Raw genomic sequence first — 18,792 nt, forward strand, 5'->3', positions numbered from 1 at the left:
TTCTGTGCAGAGTGCTCCCCCTTTTGTGTCACGTTTTCTGCTCCACGGAGGGCGCACACGCCTCCTCGTCCTCCTCCTCCTCCTCCAGCCGAGTAAGCCGACACACTTCACTGTGCTCCTCACTCCTGCGAAAAGATGGCTCAAGACGACGGTGTGCTTTAAAGGCGACATGGACGCTCATTGATCGAAAAGGAATTGTTGTAACTGTATGGATCGGAGTTCATCGCCGATGTGGGGCGAGTGTGAGAGGTGAGGTGCTTTTTCTTTCCTAAGATAATGCAGCGCCGAAGGGAAACGGTGGTGTTGGAAGGCAAGCCGGCAATCAGCTAATATTTATTTTAAGCTCGTTTAGAGATGCCTTTAGGTGTTCGGAACATGGTTCAGTGCCAAATTGCAAATGGTAGATTGAATTGAAAAAGCGTAGGCCTAGCCCATTTGCATTTTCGTCAATTTTTTAAAATGTCATTTCAATATTAAAATGAGATGGTTGGTGTTTTATTGGTGACCTGTTTCGATTAATATGCAACGAAGCAGCAAAACAAGTAACGGGAAAAACAACAACACAACTCTCATAAGAGATACAATGGAAATTCCATGATGCTAACAAAACACGAACCGTTGCTGTTTAACATGTCAATTCTTACCATGCTGCAGTGTGGCACATTAGAAAAAAAAAAAAAACAATAGTGTCGTTTCATTGTGATTGTCTGGCTCAAGCACAACAATGCGGGATTTGAACAACTAGTCTGCTCATGTGGTGAACTTTTTAAGCTCTGGTATGCTGCAACTGTCTTGTCGTTTTCAGCTGTTTTGAGGAATGTGCCATGTATGGCTCGGCACAAGTGCATTTGGGAGCTTTCGGCCTGCATGTGTGGGATGCCAGGATAGTTCTACTTTAATATAGGTGTATTTTTAGCACCATGCTAGCATGCTAGTTAGCTCACTGTACTATTGATTTGCAGCCTGTATTGCTTCCCATCCCTCCAAATGTTTCCTGCTGGGTGTCCTTCATGGGCTAATTAATGACAGTCCCCCCACCACCACAATTCTTCACAGACGTGCAAATGACGAAAGAAGGGTTTCCAGCAGATATTTTTTTCTCTTCAATTTAGGCATAAAAAAATAATAAACCTATCCTGTTTTGGTTAGTTTAGTTCAGTTTTCGATAAATTAATTAATATTTCTTCATAATGTTGATGACTCCAAGGGATACATCACATACATTCGCCATTTGGAGCAACTTAATATTTAGTCTCTAATATGTCTCTAATAAACCGTCAGTGGAATTATTTTTCTCTGCACAGTGCTGTGGAGGAGGAAGCATCATCCAAAGTCACAGGTACCGTGACAGGTAGGCCTGACCTACAATTCTGTATGGAAGACATCTAGTAAAAGCTTGATTTATTTATTCATTTTTTTGTTTCTAATTCTAAACTGTTTTAGATGTGTGTCGAGACGAAGCAGACAACACTCCTCCACTTCAGCCTCACACTCTCAAGCAGTTTGAGCAGGTATATACAGTATATATATAAATGTATATTCTCATTATTGCATATTTATTGTAAAACCAGACGTTTTAATAATGTGTCAGCGTGCTGATTTTGAACATGATTTTCATGCTTGACGTTTGTCGCAGACTTTCCAACGCTTATGTAAATCATTTTGACTGCTTTTCTGGTCCCTAGATTGTTGGCAGTCATTTAGAGTGATCTGGGGACAGTGTGCTCTACATTGCAAACTTGGGGTCAAGTGTGTGATTACAAGATTACATGTCCAGACGTGCAGCGTACAATTTGACTATTTTGGGAATGTTGAATTGTAATTGTGTGCTTCCATTGTCATATTTGTAAAGGCCAGCAAAATAATATATTCATCCTGCGGTACAGTGTACCACCGTTTGGAACCTCGTGTTATGAGTCAGGGGTGAACATAGAGGGAAAAAAAAAAAAGTGTTTTTCTCACAAGAACATCAGAGGTTTTTGTTTGACAGTCATTTTTCCCCCCCGACCCCAGGCCCTAATTCACGCACATCTGTTGTAGATTAATAACTATGCCTTATTATTGGTGCTTTTATTTTGAAGTTGGCTCTTGGAAGCAATTGCTGTGGCAGCTGACTTGACTTTTGCTAGAGGGTGGCCGAACTGCAGTCACGTTGACTGAGCTGCTTAACACGCAATTGCACACTGACTGACACATTCAAATCGGGTGCACACGTGAATATTTTCAACGCACACCACTTTTGTGTGCCCTGGTAGTACCTAAAGGGTTCACTGCAACAAGAGGAATTATAAAATTTACTGAAAAGTTCATTTAGAACATAATTCAGATTATTGATGGATGGTGTCAACATGCAGGCCTGTATTTTGTTCTGCCTGATAGGGGTAAATGTCAGAAAAGTGGCTGCGGCCACGATGTTAACCGAAATGTAACGGATTTCATTATGGATGGAAATCAGATCATCTCCAGGTGAGGGCATCACATGGAAAAACACCCTGAATGGAACCTCCTGGTTTTCTCCCTCGGGGCTTTCAATATGGCCCAGATTTTCCCATCCTAACTCTGCATGATTATTACGCTAGCTTCTGGGAACATTGAGACAAATATTCTTTTTATTGTTTGCTCGCAGAATCTCAACACAGTGTCAAGATGTAACCTCAGGTGTGACAGTAAACAATTAGGTTGCTAATTCCAACGGCAAATTTTATACAGTACTTAGAGTGAAATATACAATAAATATGTGTTTTATATTTAAGAAATGTCAGATTGATCAAGAGACAACTCAGTTACCATTGGCTGTGGACTCTCGTCTTCACAAAATCTTACGTTATTGTTCTCACTGTGTGTTTTGTGAGATTAGATTTCAACAGGATGTGTGCGAGCACGGAAGCCAACGTTTCACGTGTTAATGCGCCGCATCACGTCATCCGAAATCCAGGCAGACACTAAGTTTGATGTCAATTTTGTTCTGAATTATTGAACCACAGCGTGTAATAGGACACTTTAATGGACACCCTCGGTGATCTCATCCGGAACAGGAAGTTGTGACTTCTCCCCCCCATGTGTAAATAACCCATTTCACCGGAACACTATTAGTCAAAACTGAAGCTTGTTTAATATTGGTTGAGAATATTGGTTGCAAATTTGTTTTGTTAAAAGTGTTCACTTATCTCTCTTTAGTATAGTGAATGAGGAAAGCTCCCTCTTAAGTTTGCCGTCGACTCAGTCTGCTGTTGCATTCTGCAAAATGTTCACTGACTGTTCTGTGGTGCTCCTCACCACCAGAACTCCTTTATTTTTTATTTTTTATTTACATTGGAAACACATTTGAATGCTCACAAAAAAAAAAACAGGCATAAAATGAATATAGAATAATGTACATATCGTATTTACTGTGTGAGACATTCTGTAACTGTGCCTTGAAGAGGCAGGACCCGATGGCATTTGACATATGCGTGTGAGCGTCTGGCAGTGAGCTATGGCTGACAGCAGCTCCTGCGTGAGCGTGCTCATTGTGCTTAAGTGTTTTAACTGTTCTCACGGTTGTGGTTCTCCTTTCCCCACATAGGAAGGCATTAGAAAAAGCACAGTGGTGCCTCGACTTACAAGACAGTTTTTATTTATTTAGAACACAAATGGTGCAGCAACACTTTTAGACAGACACCACAACAATAGGCATATTTTTCCCCCTCTGTAAAAAAAACAAAAACAACATTGTTGCAGCTGTGTTGTAATGGTCTGAGTGTTGCACCATCACGTCAACAAATCAATCTGTACAATTATTGTAATTTTTGTCATTACTGTATGTTTTTAATTTTGCAATTAGCTGCAACGGGATGATGGCATTGTCATTCATTTCAATCGCCAAAGATGTTTTGTTTGTTTTGAAAAGCCTAAATGAAAGGCCCAAAAATGAAATGTGTCCGTGTGGATGTGCGTGTCATCTGTTGTTTGTTGCAAGAGGGTGAGACTTACCATCATATCACAATTGCCTGCAAACCCCGAGTGTCTTTCCTCCCCCCCTTCGTGTGTTCATCCCTCCCCCTTGCTCTCCTCCACTTTCACCCAACTCCCTTGGCCGTCTGAGATTCCAGGGATGTGTGCTCCTGTAAAATAAACCGGAGTGCCATCCCCTCGCTCCCAGATCACACCATGGAGCTGACACGGATGCATCCGTGACCGCTCGGCCAGCAGGGATGCCCTCTGCACCTCTAATACTCTCATAAACTCCGCGTGTGTTATTTATTCGTTTAGAAGTGTGTGATTTTTGTCAATGGGGTGTGAGAGGCCCAACAGGAGCGACGTTTTTTCTCGAATACCAGCCCGGAGGAGAAGAGGCACATGTCCTTGGACATGGCGTGACATGGAGAAGCTGAGGAGGACTTTTTTCGTTTTCTGACTTGTACCGGACATGTCAAGCAGCGTCGGCGCTCTTTGACGGTCATGTCTAACGGCTACCGCACTTTGTCACAGCACCTGAACGACCTGAAGAAGGAGAACTTCAGCCTCAAGCTGCGCATCTACTTCCTGGAGGAGAGAATTCAGCAGAAGTACGAGGAGAGCAGCGAAGATGTCTTTCGAACGGTGAGTGAGTGCGGAGGTGTGTCTTTTCCTGCAACTGAGACTGTCACAAAACAAAAACAAAACATCTGGCTGCAAATGGTCTTCTCTGAGCAATCTTTCGTTTGTTGGCTCAGCTGCCCTGCTCGTCAACTGCCTGTGATGCCTTTAGAAGCGTCTCCATTGTGAAGGATGTGTAAGGTGTTAGGTTAGGATTTTGCGAAGGGACTTTTGCGTGGTTGCAGTGCAAATGGCTCGGATCAATATTTTGGTGTTCACGAAACCAGAGAAATTGACTTTTGAATGGTGCTGTGGCTTTCAAATGGACTGCTTCACACTTAAGAAAGTGTTCTTGTGTAGTAGTGGTCATTGGTTTAAAAAAAAAAAAAATGGGGAGATGAAAATTTTTGTAAAGGCATATTTTATTGGAGTTTGCCGAACATATGGTACTAGCCTTAACGCAGAAATATATGAAAGAAAAATTTACATATAAAAGATTGGCCGTGGGCGAGGCATGTGTTGTAATACATTTCGTTCTAGTTACAAAATTATTAAAAAAAAAAAAAATTCTCCTTCAGATTGTGTAAGTGTGTCTAATGTTGTGGAGCGATGTCCTCATTTTCTTGGAATATTTTAAGTCTCGGCAGAGCATCAGTACCTCTTGAATGAAAGAATTTTCTTCGGGTTTCGTGAATGAAATACCCTTCTGGATCAATAAAGAATCTAATGACCTATAGGAGGGGAAGTATATTTCCTTTATTAACTATGGGGAGGGGGCAAATGAACAAATAATTGTGCATGTACCAGTGTACTCATTTATTTATTTTTTTGAAAATAGCAGTTTTGATCAGCTGGATTGTGAATGGTCTTTTTTTTTTTTGGCTGCTTAGCAAAAACAATGTGATCAAGCGGAATATGGTTGCTTAATAAGGAACACAAACTTTAGTAGAATGTTTTTTTTTTTTTTTTTTGCAGGCTTTTTCTACATTATCATTCAAGTGTATACGTGCATCCTCTTTTCTCGCCATGTTTGTGTCTCTTGAATCTCTGGATACATTTCTTTCAGGATCAGTGACTAAATTATTTCGGCTTTCGACTAAATTTGCTTGATTAACCAAGCTGCTATTAACAAAGCCATAGATGGATTTTTTTTTTCAAAAGTAATTTCAGTTTTGATCAGCAAAATTGCGAATTTTTTTTTTTTTTTAATTTGTATTTATTTATTTGTTTTTTGTTAGCTGCTTCACTGAAGTGTTGCTCAACAAAGAAAAAAAAAACAACTAAATTGTGTCAGTGGACTCAATGTTGTGGCTTGATGTTCTTTTATTCTTGGCTATGTTTCAAGTACTTTACAGTGTCTTGCTTTCGTATATCTTTGTTTCTCATTTTCTTGTTTTGGAAAACGGGCAATTGTGTTTTAGATCCAGACTGGATTGAATATTCTCCCAATTATGATTGTCCACCAGAAGTGGCATCTTTTATCTCCACTTGTATCGGTTTAATAACTTTGCGATTGGCGACTAAGTCTGTGCTCCGTACGGGAAAGCTGCTCTGGCTTGTTGCTGTTGGCGGGGCGTCAAGAGCGAAGGCTCGCTGCCCACCGTCTAAACATTTCAGCGAAACCCAGGACAGCCTAGGTGGGTACATAGCGATCCCTCTCAAAGCTCTGATACACTATTTTTAACCCGAGTGAACGCACATGCGGTTGCACGAGAGTCCTTCTGACGGGGAGACACGGGGGCAGCGCGTTGCTCTTATTGATTTGACGAGCTGTAAGCAAATAGCCGGCAAATGTCCTCTTTCAAAAATCCATCTCTCGGACTGTAAGCTGCGAGAGTAAAACCGGTTTGTTTCAATTTGTAAATGTAGTCACGTCCCTCTGCGCCGGCTTTATTCGGGGAGTTTGTTGCTGAGGGCTGAGGGGCCAAAAGGAGCCAAAATAGCAGGTGTACCCTGACGCTTGTCTATATATAGAGAGCTGTTGCCACACACTTAATACACATTCCTCTCGGCAGCGTGTTGATTTACCATCACTGCTGAGGTGACTCATTACATAATAGGAAAAAGTATATTCGAGATTGTGTTCGATTAGATTATCTCAAGAATGATTCGGAAATGTTTCCGAAATATCGAATACATTTTCTTCGAGATGAATAACTTAAAATCGTAACAAATCAATTCAGGGGTTGATTGTGTGATTTCTAATTGTTTTTTCTGAATAGCAGTTTCGCAGTTTTTAGCAGCTTAATTTGGCTGATGAAATGGACATGAGCAAAGACAGTGTGGTCAAGCAGAAAGTGATTCGTTTGCCGCTTCACCCTGCATTAGATGACTGCAAAATTCACGATTAGTGCAGTATGAGTTTCAGGCGTTTTTGTTACTACATGTCTAGTTCTTGTAAGTACGTACAGTATTTGTGAGGGGAGACGATAAAAGATAACGGCTGCTTCGAGAGCCGGCGAAGCAAAGACGTGGTCAATCTGTTGAGGTGACCATGAGTCTAATCAATAAGAGTTCATTTGATCTCAGCTGTAAATCAGAGGTCCAGAATTGGGGGTGGGGGGAGGAATGGATCTGACCCGCAGGGTGGACTTTGGACACCCGTGATCTAATGGAACCCGGCAGGTAAACAAACTGTGCTGTCCAACCTTTGGCCATCAGTGGAGGGGAGGAATGGATCTGGCCCGCAGGGTGGACTTTGGACACCTGTGACCTAATGGAACCCAGCAGGTAAACAAACTGTGGTGTCCAACCTTTGGCCATCAGGGGTTAAATATCTGAGCTGCTGTGAATTCTACTGCTCTAAATATACCAACGTCGACAGCACGATCGGGTTCTGAACTGATACACAACACTTACAAGCTCTGATTCACTCTGCAGATGGAGAGATTAGGAAGTGATCTCATGCCATCACGACAGTTTTCGGGAGACGGCCTTAGACTTAGAAGACTTGACGATATTGTTCATGAATGATCAATATCAAATAAATGTAAATACCGATCAGAAGCAGAAGACCACCAGAGGAGTGCAGACCACTAAAAGTAAATTACCATATTTTCCGCACCGTAAGGCGCACCAAAAAGCATTCAACTTCCCCAAAAGCCGACAGTGTGCCTTTTAATCCGATGTGCCTTATATATGGATCAATTTTCTGATTTATTGAACGTAGTATTTTCAGTGTTCTATAAAGCGCTTTCTGACAGCGGCAGCGGTTGCGAAAACTGTATATAAGTAAAGCTGTATTGTATTGTATTCCCTTTAGCGTAGCTCCATCTAGTGGATGCGTAACGCAACCGCAGCCACTATCGTAGCTTCTATTCTGCGCGCCCACAGTTTCCAAAAGAAGGCTGAACGAATAGAATTTAGAGTTTTGTGCTTGCATTTGTTGCAGAACATCGAGCTGAAGGTGGAAGTGGAGAGCTTGAAGCAGGAGCTCCAAGAAAAACAGCAGCTTCTGGACAAAGCTCTGTAAGTTCACACTCGAAGGTGGCTTACAAGACCACTCAAGTAGAATCCAAAACCGAAAGTCGTTTGTGTCATTTTATTAATTGAAGGAATCAAGACATAATTCAGATAGCGCTGAAAGGTATTTATAGGTTCTATACATTTATCGTCAAACACTTCATCCTCAGCCAACATGTGCCGTGGTGTTCCAAACTGCTCACTATTTCAGATTTTGTTGTCACCTCGTGTTTTAAAGTGTTGTCACAGGGTCTGTAAATGTGGTGTGAGGTCATGCCATATATTTGAACTACACCCAAATGTAGATTGATGGTTGTCATGCGAAGCTGACACACGTGACAATTTCTCTTGGATTTGAAAAACGGTCTCATCCAATGCCGGTTTCTGACAAGAGAGTCATCCTCAGATGGTTTAAAATTAAATTTTGCAGACATGATGATGCCCGTGTCCGCATTCGTCATATACGCTCAATGAAGTGAAGATATTTGTTCATTCCGCTTATGAATAGCGCATTTAGAAATGCGCGCATTACTCAAGACGCGTTCAAAATATCCAAGTTAACCGAGCTGTTTGCGTGAGCTGCCGCGAGCCAAGTTTGAATGCAGACAAAGTTCCAGAATGGGACTCAGTGGCGACAGTGTGGCGTGTGCCATTCTGGGAGCGGGAATTCTGGGAGCGTTGCGATGACCGACAACGTGAGGTAGACTGATGCTCACTCTGCTGTTTGTGGGAGAGGGGTGGGGGGGAATTCAAGATATGTGATGTGACTGTAAAAATAAAAAGATGTAGATGGATTCTGCTGGCGTACCTAATGACGTGACCCTGGTGTATATATACTGCTCTATAAAAAAAAAAGTGTGAACAACACATGTGCTTGGGTATATCTTGGCATGACCCAATACAATAAAAGCCTTAAATGGTGGGTGGGGCTACTTGATTAATATTAGGTCAACTCACCCTTCAAAACTGTAGCTGAGGCGGGGAAAAAAATGATGTCATCATGTTTCATTTTTTTTCTCCACCCAAACTAAAACCTCCATCATGCTGACATATGCCTTCAAAAGCTTGACCGGCCTTTTCTGAATGTTTGACAGAACAACAGCAGAGTGCTTGACCAACCACAATGAAGAAGAGGTGCAGAGACGCTGTCATGAGAGGCAGCAGGAGATCGAACAAATGCAGCAAGTGCTCGAGACCAAGATACAGTTCCTGCAGGAGGTTAAACGGCGCCCTCGACGACCCTGTCGCATATACGGCGACACGAGTGATATTCACCCGCGCCTGCTTCTGCGTGTGCATTTTTCCAGGAGGCCCAGTTAGCGCGCAATGAGGCTGTCAGGTCGGCCTCGTTAACTGGGTCACACGCCCGCGCTTGCAACCTCTCCAAAGATGCCATCACGGAAGATAACACTGCGGATGAGAGGCCTCACGACGTCATGCCTTCATCCGACACCAATAAAGACAGGTAAAAACAGCACAACAATCATGAGGATATCGTAGGAGCTTTGGAAAACATGACTTGATTACGTCAAATTCTGAATTGAAATTTACACCAACGAAGAAACAGTTTGTGGATATGTTTCTTGCCAAAAAAATCCACCCTGTCATTGTCCACTCTGTCGGCAAGTGCATAGCTTTTGCTGTTTGGATGTTCATTGTATGCTTGCACTTAATTTTAAAAAAAGTGTTTGGAGTTACACCAATATGTATTTTGTAACAACATAACAGCTAATTTTCACAATAAAGATGGAAAATTTTTACATTTTGGGGTGAAATGAAGGTGAAAAGTCATTAGATCAGTCATAATTCAAACTGTGTCATCCAGATTCATTTAACACAGGAAAATAATTATTTTCAAAACGCGAATTCCTTGATGTACAGGTAGAAATATTGTAGTGTCACGTAAGCATTATGAGTTAAAATGACGCCCCGTGTGTGTGTGTGTGTGTGTGTGTGTGTGTGTGTGTGTGTGTGTGTTTGTTCAGAATGATAGAGGACCTGACAAAAGAGCTTCACTCCAAGCAGGCCCTCATTGCAGAGTTAAGCGCGGAGAAGAAGACTCTCGCACACCGGGTGGGGGCACTGGAAGGACGAGTTCACGAACTGTCGTCCTCTCTACTACAGAAGGACAAAGATGTGGAGGTACACCGGCCCTTTTAAGACACACTCGAGTTGCCCCGTGAACTCCATATACGGTACACTGCACCTTTCCTTGATGCTACCTAGAACTCGTCAAAAATCTTATCACAAGCCTTCCAATATGACCACATTCCACTTGACCGCCACGTCTCTTCCCGGCAGACCTCTCCAGTGGAAAGAAGCTCCTGAAGCAGCACGTCACATTCCTTAGCCTCGTTTAAACAGCTGATAGTGTCGGTCAACGGAGCTATTTCGGTTCTCGGAGAATTTGTTAAGCAAACAAACACACGCTGATGTAAACAGGTGGCTGCATGCACTGTTAGTGACAGCGCCTGGATTTTTTTTTTTTTTACTCAAATAAAATGCCTTTTTATCACAATTGCAAGATGTAAGGACCTTATCAAGCATTATCTTCTCTTTCATGCAGTTCTATCAGGAGGAACTCGGTCAGGAAAGGCTGCGCATTGAACAGGAAATGCAGGTATGCCAAACTGATACAGAACAGAATAAGTGTATTTTAAAAAAGCATTTTGGTATGTGTGTGTGTATATTGTATTTAACACACAAGACATTTTGTGTCACAGACCTTTCCACTGAGTCAAATTTCTTATTTTTTGAACAGCGTAGGCTACATTTGACAAAGTCTGCCGCCTCCTGGCGAACGACAAATAATATTTTCAGGAATGGACACACAAGCAGGAAGCCAACAGATTCAAAAATGTGAGAGTGTTTATGGATCCACTAAGTACCGACTCCAGTTGCAGTTGGAGCTTTATCTGACGCCCCAAGGACATGCTTGCTCTTCGTCTGCTCTTAAACCTTTAAAATGAGAGGACGGCATAATTTCGTCAGCGGCTCACAGAACCCACCAGTGTAAAAAGTATTTCAGTTTCATCTTAACAATAATAATAATACACGACACCATCTACTGTAATTGCAGTGGGTGATATGTTGTCACACAAGCAATGATTTCTTTTCAAGGTGCCCCTGCGTGCAATTTAACTATCAAATCCATTGAGTGGGGTTTAATGCAAATGGACTTGCTCAAATGGTCACAATGGATGCACGCGTACACGATCGCTCCTGCCATAGTAAGACACGCATGTCCCAATCCAGCCTGTCACATCATTGTTGGGGCCTGCTAAGGCGTATAAACTGTCTACTTAAGTTTAGCTGAACAAAGTCTTATGCTAAAATTCTATGTGAAATAGAACTTCGAAGTCAGCTTTAAAATGAGAAGAATTTCGTCGTGTGTCACCAAGAATTATCGACAGTTCAGTATTTAGTTACAATCTTGTTCCATGTCAGCATTAATTATATAAGTCCAATCGAGCAGAGCGATACCGCTCGAGACGAGCGAGCTCTGTTTACAGATAACGGTTCGTGTGTGTGTTTGTGTCCAAGCATTCCAACGCGGTGCCTTCTGTCACATGTGCGTGTGAGCATGCTGGCATCTCGCACTCTTGCAGTTCAATGACTCTGGTTTCAGTCGGCCTGTCGATAGATCAGGTTGAGTCCTGAGCGCCCCGTGAGCCAGACAGAAACTGATATCGAGTTGATGTCCTTCCAGATTGACACTCACCACAAGAGCTCTTAATTTGTTCCCCAGACACCACAGCCATTTAGATCCCGATCTATAGCAGAGCGGAGGGAGTATTATCTTGACTGGTCTCACTTCCGCTGTTGCCGGGCAAAATAGGCCGGACAAAGTTAATACATTATTTGGATTGTGTTGGGCCTTTGCAGCTGTTCCGATTACAAATTCTAACAGACGTAGTGGTTTAACAACTCCGTATTTAACCTTGAAATAATCACCTTGAGGACATGTTAAATCTTCCCCGCTGGAGTCTTTATGTCACTAATTTAAAAGGCCAAACAACTCCTTTGAGGATTTTTCCTGCATGTTTGTGCAAAAGTCACAGCAGGACGGCGTGACCATCTGCTTGGATGCCAGACAAAACTGACAAATGAATTGCAGATGCCTGAGAAAGACCTTGTTGTTTGATGATGACATTCACATCATCGTTGGAATATCTGCTCCAGGCAACAAGAAATACACAAGCCGGATGACGAAATACAGTGATTGACTGTTCAGGATGTACCTCGTTTCTTGCCCTAAGTCAGCTGGAATCGGCTCTAGCACACTCTTGATCCATGTGATGATAAGATGTGTGGATGGATGGATGGAATATAACAGAATTTGAGTAGTTTTTTTTTTTTTGTAACTAAGAGTGAACGTTTTTAATAATTGTTACTCTTATGTAAAAAGGGTTTCATTTGTTGTGATTTTCATTATGTGGCATCACACACCCTCATTAATACTGGACATTATCAAGGTCAGTCACTTTATTGTACACATTGTTTTTCAAGCTTTATTAACCCAAGACCTACGTGACAAAGTAATTTGCAACGTTAACTGTGAATATGAAAGAGATGCGCCGGACTGTTTGCCGACTAAAATAACTACAGCCTCACTTTAACTACATATATTATATCCGCGGCTTACTTTGACAATGATGCAGTGTTACAACTTAATGCAGCCACTGTAGTTGTGTGTGATTTTATAAATTTCTAGAGCGTCACTAATGTTGCTCGGGAGTTCACTTGCCCGAGTCAGTCAGGCGAGCTGAGCTTTGCAAACCGAGCAGGAGGAAGTAGCCTACACAAAGGGGAACACTCCGCTGTGTATTTTCTGTTAACCAGAAGAAAGACTAATATCTCACGACTCTACATTAGTTTGGGCATTTATAAAAACGTATTCGTATTTTAATGAGGACTTATTTTATGGTTATATGAGCTACTGGTAACCCGTGTGACGTCCACGGGCTTTGAACTCCCCTTTGTTCTGTGAATGGTACGCTCCAGGCTGCGGGTTTGGTTCAGCCTGCCTCCTCGTTATCTCCCCGGAAGATCTCAGGCTGCGCGGAGCACCTGACCGTCGCGGTAACAGACGGCTATGAAATGAGAGAAACATAGCGCCCTTCGCTTGCCAAGACCCTTCACGAACTGGGAACACAGCTACGCTGCTTTTCGTCTGCGTTATGTCCATATTAAAAGCGACGGCGGGACAGAGTCCTCGGGAGGCGGTCGTGATGAAGCCGGTGGCGGCGCAACAACTCGTGACTGGTGAATGAATGATGGAGAGGAGCGGGCTGGCCCTGTTACCGAACAAAAACGGACTCGGAGACCGGTGATATTTTCAACACGACTTCACCACGCCTGTTGCCATGGACAATAACACCTGGCGGACAAGACGCACCTGGTCTGAGTGTTCTATTGCAATAGCTGACTAGACACTCATATTTCCTGTCAAGCCAAGGTTAACTGAAGGTACTCAAGGGACGAGGATATTCAGTTTTAATGTCTGCTGGTCTTAATATTACATGTGTACAGCCGCTCATAAGGGAGGGAAATCAATATCTTTATCAATACTGGTTCAATACTGAGTAAAGACTCAGCCACAAGAATATGAATACAGATTGAACATGCACGTTTATGTGTGCGACCGCTCATAAGGGAGAGAGGCAGCTTGTTCAATGCTGGACAACAAAATGAAAGAGACGTGTCGCATCTGTGGACGGGATCTCTATGGCAACCAGCGCCGGTGGATCTTCCACCCAACCACCAAGCTCAACCTGCAGGTGCTGCTGTCACACGCTCTCGGCCAAGAGCTGGCACGGGATGGCCGCGGGGAGTTTGCCTGCTCCAAGTGCGCTTTCATGCTGGACCGCATGTATCGTTTCGACACGGTGATAGCCCGCGTGGAGGCCCTCTCCATTGAGAGGCTTCAGAGGCTCCTGCAAGAGAAACATCGGCTCAGGCAGTGCATCGGCGGATTGTACAAGAAGACTAACTCGGTGGAGAGCCCCCTGACTTCTGCGGACGAAGGTGAAGCAGCAGGAGACGGGATGGTGGATATTTCAGGCCTGACCCATGCAAAGTACTGTGCTCTTCTCCAAGAGGACCTCGTCTACTCTTTGTATGAATCCTGGGCCGACGACACCGTGGATTGCCCCCATCACCACTACCAACACACGTCAGCTGGGCAAGGGTCAGAGGTTGCAGGGTCTCACCGTTGTATGCCCACCACTCCTAGGAGATGCCGTGGTTGTTCCCATTGGCGCGTGGCAGACTCTGACTATGAAGCTGTTTGTAAGGTACCCAGGAAGCTTGCAAGGAGCACTTCTTGTGGCCCCTCCACCAGATATTCAGCCAGCTTCTTTGGAGGCAGTGGTGGCGGTGCGGAATTAGAGGAAAAAGGAAATGGGGATGAGCCGGATGACCCGACATCCTCTCTAACACTAGTTCCTGGTTCTCAGGATGTGTCAAAGACTTCAGATAGTGACCACACTCTAGCAGGAAGAGCCAGCTCCAGCCCCTCGATAGCATCCCTGGAGACAACTGAGGACTACATTCAGCCCGAAGGCACAACAGATGAACTGTTGAACACTCCCAAAGAGCCATTGGACGATCGGATATCTGACACTCTCCCTGACAGAGCTCCACATGGCCAATCCTCTCCTGGACCAAGCCTCTCACTGGCCCTCTACTTGCTACAGAATTATGCTGTCCACCGACCTGTACAAAGCGCCAAAGGCAGTAAACTTCCGGTGTTGCTTAGACGGAGCCCCAATCCTGGAAGATTGGACTTCTCTGATCCAATTCTGGAACTGACCTTTGGAACGCCGGATGGTGAAGGATGTCGCCACATGGCAACACCTGAGCTGGAGGCCCCTCTCATCCATGTTGGGCCAGATCGTGTTAATGTAGAAGACCATTCGGTGGATGTTTATATAGAGTATCCGCCACCAAAGCCACATCAGGTATAACACCTTGACGAGCAGAATTGCGAATGCGCTGCATCTGGATGATGATGACACTTTGATCTGTGAACGACTCGCAGTCAGTTCGCCCCAAAACTAGGATCCTCATTCTAGTTAATCACAAACCTGAAAAAAATGCCCACTAACAAGTAAACCCAAGGGGAAAACCTCTTAATTGGAGTTCCCCAAAAACTCAGTTTCACAATCTGTTTGAGACCCACAAAATATATATATATAGTTTCAAAAATAATCATGTTTGGTGCTCTGTAATGACTGCCAATTAACATTGTTGCAGAATTAGCCACACAAATGTGTCAGTCGCTGTTTCCAGCTCACACAGCAGGCAGGCAGAGGATGTCTGCCATTGTGGTTTGTGTCTCAGTGAAAGAATACATTGAATTAGCCGTCGGTAAGCTTCCAGCCACGGCATGGCCTACTTGCTTAATGTGTGTATATCTGTGTTGGCATGCAATCACAAAGGTCATTGTCATTTTAAGGCACAGGATTGTTTTCCTATGTGAAACTGAAAAGTAGACTTTAATATCCCCATTTCTCTATCCAATATGTCTCTAAAGGCCGCATCAAAAATTCAGTTGTGACGAATTAGTAATCCTGAGCGTTATCTTTGTTAGGCTTTCTGTACGTTGGCCCTCTACAATAAACATAAGAGCTGCTGACATAAGTAGGTTATGAGAGGGGAGATGGTGAAGACAGTGGCTGTACTGTTGGCCTGATTTCACCCACTTCCCTTCAGGCAAAGCCTTCCACCCAATGTTACAAAACCACAACATCTCACCAATTCAGCACTTCCATTTGAAATTGCAATAACGACCTAAATTGTTTTTAAAATCCTCATCTTGCCTGATAGTATAAATCACACGGGACTGATGCAACCGTCTAGTGGAGTGCACATGTGGGTTATGTAAACATAATAGCTGTACAGAGCACTTTGGGTACAGTCAGGCTAACTCACGCATGTAGTAAAGGCAAAGTCCTACGCAAGAGCCTTTTTCCAAATGATCACATGAATGAGCAGACTTTTTAATGGAGAACCACCATTACGCAATACGGCGACAATGCTTTTTGCGGTCCTGCTTTTTTTCTTTTTTCATTTCAATGTCAGTCCTGACTACAACATGCAGCGTTATTGACTGACAGTATTGTTAGTCAATGTATTACTCAGATTAGACCATAACCCAGACGTCTGATATTAGTGAGCAAATATTGCCCCGGACCCGCTGCTGAAAGCTATTGGAAGCTGTCTCAGTACTTTTGTATATATGAAGTATTTGGGCTACAGATTTTAAACCTGACTCTCTTCTCCCTCCCTCTTTGTGTTGCAGAACCTTGTCGAGGAGCAGCAAAGCCAGCTGAACCAATACGAGTGTGCAGCGGGCCAGTGTGTCAGCGAGCTGCAGAAGGCCCAACTCCAGGTCCAGTCCCTGCAGGCCAAAATCCACGAGAGTGATTCCAACAATATGGTAAGACAAATTCAGAGGAATATGACTGACAGGAGGCTGAGACTGACTGTGACATCTGCATTCACACATAGAGGCTACAGGAGAAGCTGAATGAGATGGAGTGCGAGCTTCGTTCCCTCCGCCAGGCTGCTCAGAGTCAGGAGAGAACCATCCAAGACCTCACGGAATCGATCGGCACCAAAGACAGTGAGGTGAGCGCTCTTGAAACAAAATGGATTTGATTTATGTGAGCACTCTTAATCAATATAAATTCTACCTCAAGGCCCAGAAGTTGTATCAGCTGATCGAGGGGCAAAACGTCACATTAAACAAGCTCCGAGAGATGGCCCACCGTAATCAACTCGCACAAAGCAAGGTCAGATGTTTGTTATGTTGGGTGAATCATCGGATTTCCTTCAAGGTGGCAGATAACAAACAGATCGGCCATTCAGTAGTTTAACTCAAAAAGAGAAATTCATAGATTATTTAGATTCCCTACACACAGTAAAAAAAAAAATCTTCACTGTCGACGTAGTCAGATTCCTGTTTGAAAAAGCCTTTCAAGAGCATGCAAAAGGAACAACGGGCCATCCCTCTTACCTCTAACCATAATTCAAGAGCCATCCAAAAATAAAAGCCTGTCAAGTGCAACAGGTGTCTTTATAACCACAAGCCATTGTAGCCTAATTAGACGCCTGAAGAAATGACGGTAGTTCCCGGAGAGAGCACAGTAACAGGTTGCTAAGTGGTTATTCTCTCTTTAGGCTCCAGAGGGGGTCAGTGAGTCTGTGACGCTTTCCCAGCTGCAAGGGGAGCTGGTGGGAGTGCAAAGCTCCCTGTTCTCTTTGGGCCTGGAGCTGGAGGCCAGCCAGAGGAGTCTCAGGCAGAGTCAGAGACAAGGTGACGATCTGGCCCGCTTCAAAGACAGACTGAATGCTGACCTTCAGGAGGCGCTGCAGCATAGGGAAGAGACTGAAAAACACAATCAGGTTTGTGGCTATTTAAAAGCGGCGCAAGGATGTGCAGTACGTGCGATTCCACAGGCCTGAATGAAGATCTGTACTCTTTGCTGCAGGACCTGCGTTGCACACTTCAGAAAACTCGCGCCGAGCTCAGGGCTAAGGAAGAAGCTCTGAAGGAAGTCGAGGCCGAGAGGCTCTCCGTGGCGCAAGAAAAAGACAGAAGCATCGCACAGCTCAATCACTCTCTGCGGGAGAAGGAGCGACAGTTACAGGTCACCCCCCTCACACTTGCATGATGGGTAGCGTATATAAATCTGCAGCTTAGCAAACTTGTCTTTACTCATTTCTTTTAGGAGTACTCACAAATGTTCGAGACACCAGAAAGTTCCAAACCAAGAGATGCACTTCTAGAGAAATTAAGAGAGAGAATTAAAGACAGAGACAGAGCTTTGGAGGTAGTATGCAAACAGACTGAATACGTCTCTTACAAGGGAAGATAAATCTGTATTATTTTTACACGCCATTTAACAATATCTCTAAATATATAACCTCGTGTAAAGATTAATATCAACATTTGTACTAGTCCCTGCATACCGCTACCTAATCTTCAAAGATTCTTGAAGATGCTTGAATTTTTGATAATTATTTTAATCTGCTTGAAACTTGACATGCTTTTTTTGACACCAATTTCTGTTTTCCCATTCGTGAGGGTTCTGTCTCCATTCTCTGGAATCTTGCGGCATTATACAAAGAGCACAAAAACTGCAAATAAGCGGAGAGACGTTGCACAGAAAAAAATGCAGAGTTCAATTTGCGAATAGGCAGGGGCTCGCTGTATTTATTAAAAAAAAAAAAATATATAGCTGATTTTGACCTAGTATGAGGTGTGTGTTACATTGAAAATTCCTACGTAAGGTCCTCCCTCTGCTTCCCGCAGCGCACCATCGATGACAAGTTCCGCTGCCTGGATGAACGCGAGGGTCAAGTGAGGACCCTGCATCTGGCGCTACGGGAAAAAGACCGAGACCTGGACAGGCTCCGCTGCATCCTGTCTAACAACGAGGAGACCATCACGGTACACTTGAAGTTGCAAGGTTGAGTTGACATTTAGAGTATGTGTACACTTGCGATAACTGGAGTGTGTGCTTATTTTAGAGTCTCGATGCTCTGGTGCAAAGGAAAGAGCTGGAGCTGGAGCAGGCGGCCGAAGCCTACAGAAACCTTCAGTGGCTGAAACAGGAGAGTGAAGAAAAGGAGAGGAGCATTTTCAGGGAGAAGGACGCCATCATTGGTCAGCTGCAAGCAGCGCTGCAGGCTCGCAGCAAGGAGATACAGGTTACAAACACATGGATTTATTTTGCGGCTTCTATCCTGACACTTCGAAGATCT

The 18,792-nt window shown here is 43.8% G+C and overlaps 1 protein-coding gene across 1 annotated transcript in view; it reads left to right on the forward strand.

Moving 5' to 3' along the window:
- LOC109507315 (myomegalin) overlaps nucleotides 1-18,792 on the forward strand; it is a 25,577-nt gene continuing 6,785 nt past the window's right edge. The window contains exons 1-17 of the mRNA XM_019856647.1: nucleotides 1-249; nucleotides 1,305-1,351; nucleotides 1,444-1,511; nucleotides 4,471-4,581; nucleotides 7,949-8,025; nucleotides 9,114-9,237; nucleotides 9,327-9,484; nucleotides 10,005-10,161; nucleotides 10,586-10,639; nucleotides 16,325-16,462; nucleotides 16,534-16,653; nucleotides 16,725-16,817; nucleotides 17,206-17,430; nucleotides 17,517-17,675; nucleotides 17,757-17,858; nucleotides 18,341-18,478; nucleotides 18,559-18,738. Of these exons, the coding sequence (XP_019712206.1) occupies nucleotides 209-249; nucleotides 1,305-1,351; nucleotides 1,444-1,511; nucleotides 4,471-4,581; nucleotides 7,949-8,025; nucleotides 9,114-9,237; nucleotides 9,327-9,484; nucleotides 10,005-10,161; nucleotides 10,586-10,639; nucleotides 16,325-16,462; nucleotides 16,534-16,653; nucleotides 16,725-16,817; nucleotides 17,206-17,430; nucleotides 17,517-17,675; nucleotides 17,757-17,858; nucleotides 18,341-18,478; nucleotides 18,559-18,738 (1,992 nt within the window). The 5' untranslated portion in view covers nucleotides 1-208. The remainder of the gene's footprint in view (nucleotides 250-1,304; nucleotides 1,352-1,443; nucleotides 1,512-4,470; nucleotides 4,582-7,948; nucleotides 8,026-9,113; nucleotides 9,238-9,326; nucleotides 9,485-10,004; nucleotides 10,162-10,585; nucleotides 10,640-16,324; nucleotides 16,463-16,533; nucleotides 16,654-16,724; nucleotides 16,818-17,205; nucleotides 17,431-17,516; nucleotides 17,676-17,756; nucleotides 17,859-18,340; nucleotides 18,479-18,558; nucleotides 18,739-18,792) is intronic.

The sequence above is a fragment of the Hippocampus comes genome, unplaced genomic scaffold (assembly GCF_001891065.2).
Source record: "Hippocampus comes isolate QL1 unplaced genomic scaffold, H_comes_QL1_v1.1 scaffold105, whole genome shotgun sequence".
In the NCBI taxonomy this organism is placed as follows: Eukaryota; Metazoa; Chordata; class Actinopteri; order Syngnathiformes; family Syngnathidae; genus Hippocampus; species Hippocampus comes.